At 32.8% G+C, this 14,170-nt stretch overlaps 1 protein-coding gene across 1 annotated transcript in view; it reads right to left on the reverse strand.

The window, feature by feature from the left end:
* The window catches only part of Myo6 (myosin VI), a 132,638-nt gene that overhangs the window by 36,592 nt on the left and 81,876 nt on the right, over window positions 1-14,170 (reverse strand). The window contains exons 13-19 of the mRNA XM_047557838.1: window positions 12,633-12,790; window positions 10,930-11,021; window positions 8,881-8,953; window positions 6,998-7,125; window positions 4,107-4,202; window positions 3,668-3,841; window positions 8-46 (exon numbers count right to left, since the gene is read on the reverse strand). Coding sequence (XP_047413794.1) covers window positions 8-46; window positions 3,668-3,841; window positions 4,107-4,202; window positions 6,998-7,125; window positions 8,881-8,953; window positions 10,930-11,021; window positions 12,633-12,790 — 760 coding nt within the window. The remainder of the gene's footprint in view (window positions 1-7; window positions 47-3,667; window positions 3,842-4,106; window positions 4,203-6,997; window positions 7,126-8,880; window positions 8,954-10,929; window positions 11,022-12,632; window positions 12,791-14,170) is intronic.

Consider the following 14,170-nt stretch of genomic DNA (forward strand, 5'->3'; position numbering starts at 1 on the left):
TACTCACAGTACTTCGAAGTTTATCCAAAAGCAAATTTAACTGTGTCTGCAAGAGAAAGGAAATCAGTTTATTTCAAAAACCAAAGACCACAGTGACATGAATCATTAGAGTTAAAATAGAATAAAATAACATGCAATAACATTCACATGTAACACATTACAATTTAACAACCTGCTGGCCCACAAATTCTTTAACAGCATCATGCAAAATGGGTAATGAAATGTCAAGGACAATAACTTGACTTACTTACACAGACCTTGTATAATTAAAGACTGAAAATTAGTAACACTTTTTTAAAAATACACAAATTGGCAGGTAGGATGAAATGAGGAAAAATTATATAGGCAATGAAAGAAGTTAATGAAAATACTGGGGATGCATTCAATATGAGATCAATAATACAGTGTTTTAGTATGTGGCAAACTAGGTATAGTTTATGTCACAAGCTCTTATGAATAAGGACATCTAAAATATTCATTATTGATATATATTAGGAATATTTCAAGAAACAGCATAAACAAAATTGTCTATTCTAGCTACAGAAATTCTCTTTACTGTTTTAAAACATTTCACATTTCAAGAACTTTTAAAAACTTGGGACAACTTTCTCAAAAATAATTGACAATGAATACAAATTACTATGCTTTCCTGCTTTTATAATATTAATTATATTTTACTGTGATTCAGTACCTTACAATTATTTATTTGCTTTACTACACTGCAAAGTAAATTAATTATGTAAAATATTTATCTGGTTTTTTATACTGAGATGCTTATTATACTACTTAGAAAAATTAAATTATAATGTTAATTCTTAACATTTTGGTCATAGCTGTAATTAAAAATAACAGGTACACTTTACTAGATTTTCCTATGAGGAAGGAACTGTTCAACTGCTCAAAGCTTTTCGTGAGCATTATCATGTTTAAGCCAATTAAGGATAAAACACAACAATCCTAATTAAGGATGTATTATTAGTCTCACTTTTCAGGTACAGCATTGAGGTTAGGAAGATAAATAACTTGCCCAAGATCTTGGAACTAGTAATGACAAAGAAATAATTCCAATACAGGCCTGATATCAAATTTTATTCTCCTGTGATGCTATACTATACCATATATACCATAGGCTTATGTTATTAAAATGAAATAAATTTGTCATTAAAGAAATACAGTCATACACCACTTATCTGTTTGACAGAGTTGTGACAACTTTAATCAATCAGGACCCTCATGTGAATGAAAAGCAAGTATGAGAGTCACTAATTTGGAAAGAAAACAGCCCTCACAAAGTCCACACTCCTTCATCCATAAACTAAGCATGGTGTTCTCCCCCAAAAGGAGGTAGTCAGAAGAGTAGAAATAACGAGAATAAACTAACAGCAGCTGAGAAAAGAGAAAAGAAAGTCAATTATCAAAAACAGTCGTCAAGGACCATAAGGCATATGGGTAAATGGACTTAGGCAACTTGTAGTTCATTTATATTTTATTTTTATTTTAAAAAATGCAAATATTCATATTATAATAGAAGAATGTTTCCATCAAAAAGAAATGCTTTTTGTAAAACCCTAACAATAAAAGGGTTATGTTTCAATCATCTGAAAATATTACTTTTCAATTAAAACTTTTGGTTCTTATAATGTTGGAAAACTGAAATACTAAGATATAGACTCTTTTGTATTTATCGGCTTACTGCCTCAAATTTAATGAGCTACCAACCATATTTAAAGTTAAGAAACATTATTAAAATTTCATGTCAAAGTATCTCAGAAAAACGTGAAATCTTTTGTTATGTCACTCAGAGCTTTCAGCAGTGAACACAAAAATACGAATTATATATATATATAAACATTTTTTTTTTTTTTTTTGTACCAGGGATTGATCTCGGGGGTGCTTGACCACTGAGCCATATCCCCATTCCCTTTTTATTTTATTTTGAGACAGGGTCTCACTAAGTTGCTGAGGCTGGCTTTAAATTTGCAATCCTCCTGCCTCAGCCTTGGAGTCACTGGGATTACAGGCATGTGTCATCATGTCTGGCTTATAAAAACAATTTTAAAGCATTTCAAAGGTTCAACATAAAAGATTATTTAAACCAAATAAGAATTTTAAAAATGTTTTTGGTTATATTTATGTTATCTAAAATTTCAAGTATGTTCTTACCAGCAGAACTATAGTAAGAAAAAACTCAATGAATGATATCCCTTTTTTTTTTTTTTTTTTTTTGGTGGTGCTAGGGATTGAATCCAGGGCCTTGTGCATGTGAGGCAAGCACTATCCCCAGCCCCAATGATATCCACTTCATAGCAGAAAATGTCCTCTTTTTAAAAAAATTTTTTTTTGAGATGGGGGGTTGCTATGTTGCCTAGTCTGGCCCCTGAATTTCTGGGTTAAGCAATTCTCATGCCTTAGTCTTCTGAGCAGCTAAAAACTATGGGCACACTCCACTAACATACTATTTTTACACTAATCTATTGTCAAATGTTCAATCAGGAATAAAATAATATTCAAATAAAACAATGCTTACTGAGTAAAATAGAAACTTATAATTAATAAATATAATAATAAAATTCAAATATTTTTAGTTGGTTATCTAAAAATGTATTATGAATTTTTCTTATGTTTATGTTTAAGATTTTTTTTTAAAAACCTAGTTTTTATAATATGATTTTCTCAAATAATTATTCAGAGCCCATTTCAATCCACAAAAGGATTCAAAATTTATACTAAACTTAGTACCATGGTTTCTGATAATTAAATATTATTTCTAATTACATCATTTTTAATACTTAAGGTACATATTTCAGAAGGCAAATATGGAGTTTTGTTTCAAACATAACTTTACTATGTGGAGATGTGTAAGAGAGAAACTTATTCTATATCTTTGTTCTATACATTATAGTTCCTTGACCATTAAACTTGTACTATAAGTGCTTTAAAATTATTTTTATCCTACTAATTTTATAACCAATTAGTAGTATTCCATTGATTTGATTCAAAATTAATAAATGAAATATTCTGTACTGTTAAATAACCAACTTAAAGAGTTTGCCACACCTGAGCAATTATCTTTTGCAAAAGTTATCAAAAGCTTTAATTAAATTTTAGTATAAGATGCATGCCCACAATGCCACTGTGAGAGAAAACATGCTGCAATGAATTATAAACTGCATCATTAACTTGAGACTGGCTCTTTTTAACATGGCAGCCACTCTATAAATAGGAGTCCATGACGGCGATCATTTACCTGAAGCCCCTGGCTGTGCCTGCTTTTCCTTTCTCAACTCAACTAGTCCTCTCTAGCCATCCCGAGCTGAACTACTCCAGCTAAAACAAAACTGCTGAATGAGGAAGGAAACAGAAAACACATGGGAAAGAGAAGGATTGAAGGTCAACTAGACAGTATGCAGAAGCAAGAACATTAGAAGCAGCAATCAGATATGTTATGCACCAAGAACACATTTAGAAAATTATAAGCATTTCTGTATATTCAATGACTAGGGCTATGTTTTGATATTTTGCATACATGTATCAACAAAGCAGGGTGTTCTCTTAGATCTCACTTGTGGGATTTTTGACAATAATCTATATTATTTCACTTTAGAATATAAAATACTTTATTTTAAATACAGCAAAAAATTTCAAATTATTTATTTAGCACAAATACCTTAAACTTGTTTCCCACACTGATGAAGCTAAGTTTTCCTGCTTTTTGTTTTGTATCTTTGTTGTTATTTGTAGATGATTCAAATAATTCCCGTATAAACTTGTCCCTGGATTCACATATTAAGGATTCAAGAGACATATGTAAAGCATCATTATTTTTCTCCACAAACTGGGTCTGAAAAATAAATCAAATAGGATGTTTTAGTACATCTTATGATAAATTTTCCTTAACTCAGCACTAATAGAACCCTCTGTGAACACAGAAATGTTCTATATCTATACTCCAAAACAGTCACTAGTCAATATGGATATTTAGCACATAAAGTGTGGCTAATGTACTGAGGAACTGAATTTTTAATCTTATTTAAACTTAAACAGCCAGCTAGAAGCTATCATATCGTACACTCTAGTGGTTTTCTCCTTATACATGTTATACTCACTGTCTCATAGCACACTGCCCCTGCAAAGTGCCTGATAATGAAGCCTTCGTCATCTCTCAGATTCCTATGCACTGCCAGTTTAGACTTCCTAGGGATCTGAAAAACATACATATATGTTATTAAATTATAAAAAATACATTACATAGTTGTCCTTTAGACAATGTTTGAGGTATAAAATACTTAAAATTACAAAGGGAATTTCACAAGTACCGTGCTTTCTGACATCTGAATATAACTTAAAGTACCAGCGAATTCTAGCAAATTCTTGGTGCTAATCTCTTGGGGAAAAAAATAGGTACAAGACCAAAACAACAAATGAGAAAAATAAGAAAAAAAAAAAAAAAAAAACAGGCCAAAAAAATCCCATTATCTAGAAGTACATGAAGACATAGTTGGCATTTTATAAAGTTAAGTGCGTAAATCTATATTTCAAAAGCAGTGGTTCTTGACTTTGGTGCTTGTTAGAATCACCCAAAGAACATTTCAGATCCACCAAAGCTCATGGCATTCAAATCAGGTGATTTCCAGATGCAGCCAGGTAAGTAAATACCTGAGATCAGTATAAGGACTCTCCCACCATACATCCTAACATGTTTACATAAAAGCATGAACCTATTTAAAAAAAATTAAATTATTTTAAGGTAGTACCATTTGATTATGGTATGATATTTGAATCATTTCAAGTTTCCAAAACACCTTCATATACATGATCACATCTGACCCATTAAAATAACCTAAAGTAAAGGGAGAGAATCTCATTTAAAAATAAAACTAAGCTGGGACCCTTATAAGCTTAATCAAGGTCTGAGAGTTCACAGAACACAGGCTTTTCTCCATACAAAGCAACAGACCTAAACAAGTTAGCCAACTGCCTCATCTGCTCTCAAATTTACCACTTCCTCACATGCATGTGAGCTTATCACTTAACTTCTCTCTGTTTGTCTACTCATCTGTAGCACAAATAGACTAATAGGACTAAATGAAATAATTCAAGCAAAAACACTCAAAGAGGGCACAGTGATGCACTCCTGTAATCCCAGAAGCTTGGGAAGCTAAGGTAGGAGGATCACAAGTTTGAGGCCAGCCTCAGCAACTTAGCAAGACCCTGTCTCAAAACAAAACATAAAAAAAGCTGGGGATGTATCTCGGTAGCAAAGGGTCCCTAGGTTTAATCTCTAATACCTACCCTGCCCAAAAAAGCACTCAAACATTCCCTACACATGCTAAATGTTACATAAATGTTGACTATATTTAGTTCCAAAGAAACAGAACAAAATAATGACACATATAAATTAGGATTTACTGCCTTGCTCTTGTTCTCTTTTGAGAAGAGTAGTCAAACCTAAGCTTACTATCCTACAAGTTATATGCCTTGTAGAGCCTGTGATCAGTACTTTTGGTAAATGTATCCATGCATCCATAGTCTGGTCATAACAAAGTCCAGTGAGTTGTAAATAAATGGGACTAAATACATATCTTCAATTTTAGCAAATTTTTGTCAAGGATACATATAATATTATTTCTGTCTCCATCGTAGTAATAGAAACAGGTGCCATGTTACAAGACATATTTAGGATACAGAAGCACTCCATGGTAAATGAAGCAGATACTTCTGAAATTCCAAGTCCGAGAGAATGTTAACAAAATTACATCAGTTTTTCAAGTAAATTCATTTAATATATTTGCCACTGATTTTTGTCAATATTTTAAATTGTTTTAAAATTTTTTTTTACATATTAATGATAGAGTACCATGAAATGTTTGAAGCATGGATACGTTGTGATTTTATTAATGATGAAAGAAAACAAAAGCACTTGTTACCATTTACTTGAGCTCCTGAACCTATCAAAGCAATGACCATTATACTATGTTACAATCTCAAAACAATAAACAGTATGGGAGGCATTTAACTTTTAGTACTCTAATTCCACTAAGCAACTCTGAGCCCCTTCCCTTCACTTTCCTTTGTCGTCTTTTTTTTTTTGCAGGGTATTGTTACTGTTGTTATCTATAAGATGATGTAGCACCTCATCTTTGTGGTTAAAACTGACATCTGCATTTCTCTGTACTAACCAGGCATTCCAGACCCAAGGATGGAATTGAGCTTGTATTATCTCAGATGATGATGGGTGAGTGAAAAGACAAATACAGAATTAGATAAACACAGGAAATACTTCCACAGCCTCGTGGAGTCATGCCTCCTGGAGTCATGCCTCGTGGAGAATGGCTCTACTTTTCACTGCCCCAAGGATTCAAGCACAGTTCTATGACCCAACAGCAATTCAGGAACCAGGCCTTTAAAAGTGCAGTCTCATTTGCATCTACTGCTCTTTGGGTCTCTTTTCCCCTTTTTGCCACCTAATCCTTCTACCGCTTCTGCTCCCATTTCCCTTGCTGAGTGCTCTTTCTTTTCAAAACTCCCCAGGAAAGAAAGAAAAATTAATTGGCTGATCACTATTGTGAATTGCTTTTACCAGAGTTCTAAGCCTTGCCCTTCACTGCTGATCTGACAAATGTTCAGATAGATGGTTTCTTGTGACTCCAGGTCATGATCAAGGTCATATGATTCAAAACAAAACAAATGATGGTTACTTGTTCAGAAGGAAAAACATGAAATTTCTTTGTATATATGAAATAGGTAGAATGTACTTTCCAGTCACAGAAAAGATTCTTGATCATATAAAACAATATCATCAAGAAATATATATATATATAAGTTAAATATCTATCTATACTATACTGGATATAAGGTGCTATCCCAGATAAAAGGGAGTTACTTCAAACATTATATAACTTATGATTCTAATGATCTAATAGTATCTGCTATCCAGTGCACCTTTTTAAAGATTTCTCTTCCCACCAGAGTCTCAACTTCAGAATGGAAAACTCACAGTGAGTCGGAAATGGTCCTTGTGCTTCTGGTGAACTGCTGATGTAAAATGCTGGTCACTTGGCTGGGGAAGGCGATTCTCTTCATCCAAAATATCCAGTATTCCCACTAATTTTGCTTCAATTAAATCTATTTCAAAAAATGAAACACAGTGTAAAAACAACACTTTAAAGATAATATGAAAAATTTACAGATCACAATTTCAAGGACTGGTTGGAAACAATGGAACAGATGATTCTGGAAGTATTCTATCAAAGAATATTGAGAACAGATGGACTGTATTTTCAAATCTGGTTATCTGTTAGATGGTCACATCATAGTTTTAATATAGGTTTTAGGAAATAACTCAATAAAGAAAATGAAAAAATGTAATAAACATTCCACTGTAAACAAGAATAAGAGGTGAAGGAACCAGAAATTCTCTCTTTTCCAGATGACACCTATACTCAAAATGAAGTTAAAACTACAGAAGCCTTTGAATATAGAGCTTTCAATACTACTTTTAGAAAGAAAAAAAAAAAACTGATTTAATGCTTTCAAGCAAAACTTTTCAGTAACAGCTCACTTCCTTCATGTTGTTTGAAATTTTTCTGCCTGTCCAAAATAACTATAAAATGTAATCTACTTAAGTATATAAAAATTGTTGAATGGGACAGAGCTCCAGGACACAAGAAGTGAAATCAAGATTCTAACTGCCTTGATCAAAATGTGATGCTTCTTGGGTAATTAGTAGTTGTAAAGAAGGGAAATGCTGTAATGAGAATATTCTGAAAGATGTAGAAGAAGGCAGAGGTGGGCTGAAAGACAAATGAAAGGAGGTAAATTCCAGGCAGACAGCAAAGGACACAGTCAAAGGCCCAGAGCGGGGAAAGAGAGCATGTTAAGGGAATTCTGAGTAGACCAGGTAGCATGTGCAAGTTCTTTAAAAAGTCATTTAATATAAAGTAATGTCATCATTATTACTATTCCATGTTGTCCAAGTCTAGCACATGAGTTATTAACCAGATGTCAAAAAGGGTTTTCAAAACAAGACTTGCCCAACAGCTGATTTTAGAGATGGGGTAGAAAAAAAAGAGAACTGAAAGCTAGCTGGAGGACTTACAGGGGAAGGTTTCTTTATTGCTTAAAAAAAAAAAAAAAAAAAAAAGACAAGGAAAACAGAGACCCTTCTGCTACACAGGTCTATGGATGAACTCTCACAGGGTGCACAGAGGAGAAATAGAACCAAGGGAATCTCTGACAAATCTCACCTGGAGCCTAGCCTAATTATGCATTTTGTCATATGAGACAATAAATCCATTTGCTGCCTAAGCAACTGAGTCTCCTCCTAATTGGTGCACACTCTAGGCTTTTTAAAGAGAATCACAATAAATAGAAGAGATTTTAGAAAAAGTTTCAGTGAAGCTGAATCTGATGTCTTGGTAGGAAAAATAACTTGCAAGCCTAAAGAAGTAATCTTCTGGGCTAGGGTTGTAGCTGAGTGGCAGAGCACTTGCCTAGCATGTGTGAGGTACTGGGTTCGATTCTCAGCATCACATAAAAACAAATAAACATCCATAGAGGGGATGGGGTTATAGCTCAGTGGTACAGCACTTACCTAGCATGTGTGAGGTGCTGGGTTCAATCCTTAGGACCACATAAAAATAAACAATAAAATAAAGGCATGCTATCTATCTACAACTACAAAAAATATTTAAAAATTGAAAAATAGGTCCATCGACAAGTAAAAAATATACATATTTTTAAAAATATATAAATTTTCCTCAAATACTAGTTTCAAGTTCCATGGTTACTAATGTAAATAACAGAGCACAGAAAAGTGACTGCTAAATGCACTTGCTACATTGTCCCAGATTTCCCAAAAATAGAATAAAAAACACATACCTATACAGTCCTGATTATCCACATAATGTACTTCATTAACACCTAAACCTTCTTTTTGATAGAGTTCTTGCTCCTAGAAATGAAATAATCATAGATACATAAACAAATATTGCCAATTTTTGTGTCATTTCCAATAATAATACTAATGAAAATGTAAAAGTTTAAACCAACTATTATAACCTTAAATGATTTCCCAAAGACAGAACTTTTTTTTTTTTTTTTGGGGGGTGGAGGGGAGTACTGAGGATTGACCTAAGGGGTGAGATCTTACTACTGAGCTATATTCCAAGTCCTTTTAATTTTATTTTGAGACAGGGTCTCACTATGTTGGTGAGGTTGACCTTGGACTTGTGATTTTCCTGCCTCAGCCTCCTAAGCAATTGTGATTACAGGCATGTACCATAATATCAGCTAAGACAAAATAAATTTTGAACATTTGCAGACTAGCATTAAAGGAAATAACAATTAACTGGAAACTAATTCTAAGTACCTATACAGGAATATAATATATACAAGGTAGAAAAAAAAATTTGGAAGAATAATATACAAACAAAAACTGAGTTCCTAGATATAAATTTAGTATCATTTTGAAAATAAAAAATTTTAAAGGTATGCTATACAATAAGTTTATATGTTCTAACTAAAATTTTTCCTCAATTATTTAAATATTTCCATTCTTGAGTTAGTCTAGAAATGCTTTCTGATATTCTAGAAGGCACTGTCCACTTGAACTCAATCTGAATTTGAAATTCACATTATATTAGAGGATTATTATAAAAGTAAACATAAATCAAGACAGTGTCTCCTCTTTATACAGATCCTATTTCTAAATAAAGCTTCCTGTTGGGTGGAATGGAAGGATGGATTAGGATATATTAAATGAGAGGCACGTAATATTTCACATGGTAATGGAAAAACTAATGCAGTTGGATAAACATTTTCAGAGCTATCTTACAATTACCTGTCTCATCTGTCTGTTTATGGTCAAAACTGATTTAACTACAACATATAAGTAACATATGCAAAAATTGGAATGTGTGAAATGGAATCCCACAGAGACAAAAATACAATAAAATTGTGGGAAAGGATAAATGAGATGGCAGTAGGAAAGAAAATATTGCACACTCCAGCCCAAATACAGTAGAAGACAGAACTCAGAAAATACAAGTGTTAATATACGAAAGTAGAGGGTTGTGGGCCAGCAGTCAAGAAAGTAGGCTCAAGTCTGTAGAAATTACTAACATGCTCTGGGAATTGGTTTTTCATTTGTAAAATAAAGGATGAGACTACATGACCTCTCCGTCCCTTTATCTTTTTCAGTAAAACATATCTCAACTAGTACAAAGGAAGGAATATCAAGGGTTTTGGTAGAAAATACAGAATTCAAATTTAAAGGAAAAAATAATGAAACTAATCACATTACAACTATTCCAAACCTACCTTTATTTTTACTGCACTCTAAAGAATTATATAGAAACTTTCCTAGTTGTGGTATTCTGAGTGTCTCCTATGCTCACAGTTATTTACTATAAGCAATGGCAGGAAGTTCCTTAACTGGACCGAGATGGTGGCTGACCAAAGGCAGGTCATTCATACGCAACTAGCAGTCCACAAGTTAGCAGGGCAAGAAAAGTATTGTCTAGAAGCAAATGGATGTATGGAATCTACTGACCTGGTGCCTTTGCTACTACCTACAGATCGAAAGTAAGCAAGCAATAGAGCAAACAGAAGCTTGGGGAAAAGGGCAAGAAAGGCCACGGTCAGGGATGAGAGAAAGTTGTTTAGCAGTGAAAGAATTAGAGACAGTCATAGTCAGAAAAGTGTGTGGGGGGGGGGGCAAAACAAAACAAGCAGAACTTCTGAAGAAGTACCTATTCATTTTTATCAGTCCCTAAACCTTGGTTGAACCATAACATCTGCTGGGTTTCCCTAATTCCAGGACCACCTTTCATTATACCCCATCAATTGGGGAACTCTAGCATGTCTCTCTTCCTTGAAATTTAAAATAGCTTAATACAGATCTTAAAATTAAATTGTAATGATAATTACCTCCTTCAGAATTCTTTCGTTAAAAAACTGTTGAAGTTTTTCATTACAGTAGTTGATGCAAAATTGTTCAAAACTGTTATGTTCAAAGTACTCTGAAAATTAAGAGCCAGCACCAAAAATCATCATCAGTTCAACTTCATATAAATTTTATTCCATAAAATAAAACATTATTGTATCAATAGATCAATTTAAAATTAGGCTTTAAAAATATATTCAATTGTCATCTTATTTCAAGAAAAATTATATTAGGCACTATAATTAAAAATTAAAAACAACTTGCTCTAATTGACAAAATATTGTTTGGCAGATGAAATAAATTATATAGTAAAATAACAAAATGTAAGTCATTTGTAACAATTTTTAGAGCACAGGTATTTAAGCAATCTAATGAAAGCTCAAAAATGACATAAAATACAGTGCTTTAAAAGATTTTTTTTCTGTTTAAACTGTAGTTTAAAATTACAGTTATCAAAAATGCTACGAGGGTGGGAGGAGGGCAAGAATGGAGGAAGGAGGGACTGTATAGAGGGAAAAGAGGGGTGGGAGGGTGGGGGGAAGGAAAAAAATTAACAAAATGAATCAAAAACTATTACCCTAGGTAAATGTATGATTACAAAAATGGCATACCTCTACTTCATGTACAAACAGAGAAACAAGATGTATCCCATTTGTTTACAATACAAATAAATTAAAAAATAAAAAAATTTAAAAATGCTATGAATACTAATTCACTTCTAAAATTAAGAAATATTACATAATATCTAAGATCCACAGGGTTCTAAAATATTATGATTCTGTGTGTGTATATTATGCTAAAACTGGTATAAACCAGCATACAAAAAAATGGGCAAAGATTGTGAAATCTTAAGTCAGTGATGGGGGATTATCTATCTGTGAACAAAAGGTAATGATTTATTATAAATTTTAAAATACCTATCACATACTATAAAAACAAAAGCAAAACTCTGAGTCTCTCAAAATATAAATGCTTATCATCTGTTGGCAAAAGCAAACAAATCACAAGGAGAAACAGACCTCTCCCTTAAGCCAGAAGAAACACCTGATATCAATAGAGCCAGTACAAAACTCATCAAATTTACTGCAAGATTTTAATAACACAGTCATTCAGAACACATCAGTATTCGGATTGTATTCAGTGACCCATTTAATTTCTGGTTGAACCACTCCACAGTGATTCACAATAACTTACCTTGTTATCTTATTCATTTGATGGAAAATGAACTGGAAATTGCTATTTGTTGACAATTAACACTACCAATGAATTTTTACACAGTCATGAGGTTAACCTATATCTCAGGTCAATGTTTACTCAGCTCCACATGTTCGAACATTGTTTTAGTAACTTTATTATCTTTATATTTATTACCTATATTAGTTATATTATTAGAATTAGTAGTACTGAAGAGTTTTTATCTTTATTTTAGTTGTATTCATTTAAGTTTATAAAGACATTTAAACTATGATAGTTTCAGTCAACATGTTTTAATTTTGTCATTAAGACTTAAAGAATCTTTACCTTTATTAATAACTGCCAACTTTCTATACAAGTCATATTATAAAATGCAAGTTTGAACATACAACTGAAAATACATCAAATGAAAGGTATTAAAGAAGATAAAGTTTTTTTAAATATATATTTCATATACCAAACATAAATAAACTCACGAAAGAATTGAACTTACCAAAACCAGCAATATCTAGGACTCCAATAAAACAGGATGAAGTTTCAAAAGGAAAACACTGATTTACTCTATTTACCACATGATCAAAAAGATGGCTGTAGACAGTCTTTGCCAGGGCATCACGAGCGTTGTTTGCTTGCTCTACTTTCAAGGGAACCCTGCAAAAAAAGACTGTACCAATGAAAATTCCTTATGGCAACATATTGTGAAAAAAATACCAGATAACCAAAGTCAAAATGTACCTGAACATATTCAACGTGAAGAATAAATAGTTAACAAGGGTCATATGTGAACAGGCACAGATAAACAGGGCTACAGAGAAAGCTACAAGGAAAAAACTAAAGGAATCATCTAAAATTAATTTAAAAATCTCCTACTGATGAAAAGAACCTTAGGCTTGAAAAATCATTTTAACTTTAATTTACATTTCACTTTATATGACGAACAAATAAAAATTATTCAGAGGAATAATCTTCCTTTTGACTTTTTTTAAATGTGAAAGAAATAGTGTTTAATTCAAACTTTAAAGTTTGGTAATTTATTTACCCTGTTACTCCTTAGAATTTGAACTGTTCAACTGGACTATATAAACATGATACAAAAGTATCAGATGTTGCACATACCAGATGCTAGGCCTATCTTCTTAAGAATATTACATTTTGATGAAGAAAGACTGGCACCAAGGAGAACTTCCTAACACCACACTAAATGCTATCAGAATGAAAAGCATGGCATTATAAGAGCACACACACACACACACACACACACACACACAGACAAAGTCAAATTTGGAAGTAACTTTAAAAGTCATTTGAGTAAACCTGATAATTGAATTCCTTCCAAATCATGCTTTTCACACTTAATATCCCTGCAAGAGTACCACTCCCCCGCCCAAGACACACAAACACTCAGTAGTGCTAGATATTGAACCTAGGATCTCACAGATGTTAGGCAAGTAGGCAAGTACTCAAACACTGAGATACATCCCCAGCCATTTTTTTCATTTTATTTTGAGACAGTGTCAGGCAAAACTTCCCAGGCTGGTCTCAAACTTGAAATCCTCCTGCCTCAGTTTCCTGAGTAGCTGGTATATGTTGCCAAGCCCAGATTTTTTTCAGTCACTTGAGTTCACTGCATCTGGCATGGGACATTTCTTGAAGTGAATTTTATGTAAACACCCAATACAGAAAACATGTAAAAGAACTGCTTTGAAACAAAGTGGAAATGAGGAAATAAAGGAAGCAATACATTAAGATCACTCAATTTACAACCTTTACAGGTTTTCCCTTGGAATTTGGTTCCTTCTCTAAAGAGCCAAGAAACCAAGGAACTTTAGGGCAATGCTGTACAAACTTCTTGCAGAGCTTTTCTTTGTAGTACAAATAATTTATAATTACCTTAGTAAAAGAATCAGGTTAAGCATATCTTGCTTCTATTTCCAAAAATGTTTAAGAGGTAGTGAATTTTTAAGTAGCTAAAATATCTTTTTGTAAGTTCTTTTAGCCAGGCAGAATGGTAAATGCCTGAAGTCCCCACTA

The sequence above is a fragment of the Sciurus carolinensis genome, chromosome 7 (genome assembly GCF_902686445.1).
Source record: "Sciurus carolinensis chromosome 7, mSciCar1.2, whole genome shotgun sequence".
In the NCBI taxonomy this organism is placed as follows: Eukaryota; Metazoa; Chordata; class Mammalia; order Rodentia; family Sciuridae; genus Sciurus; species Sciurus carolinensis.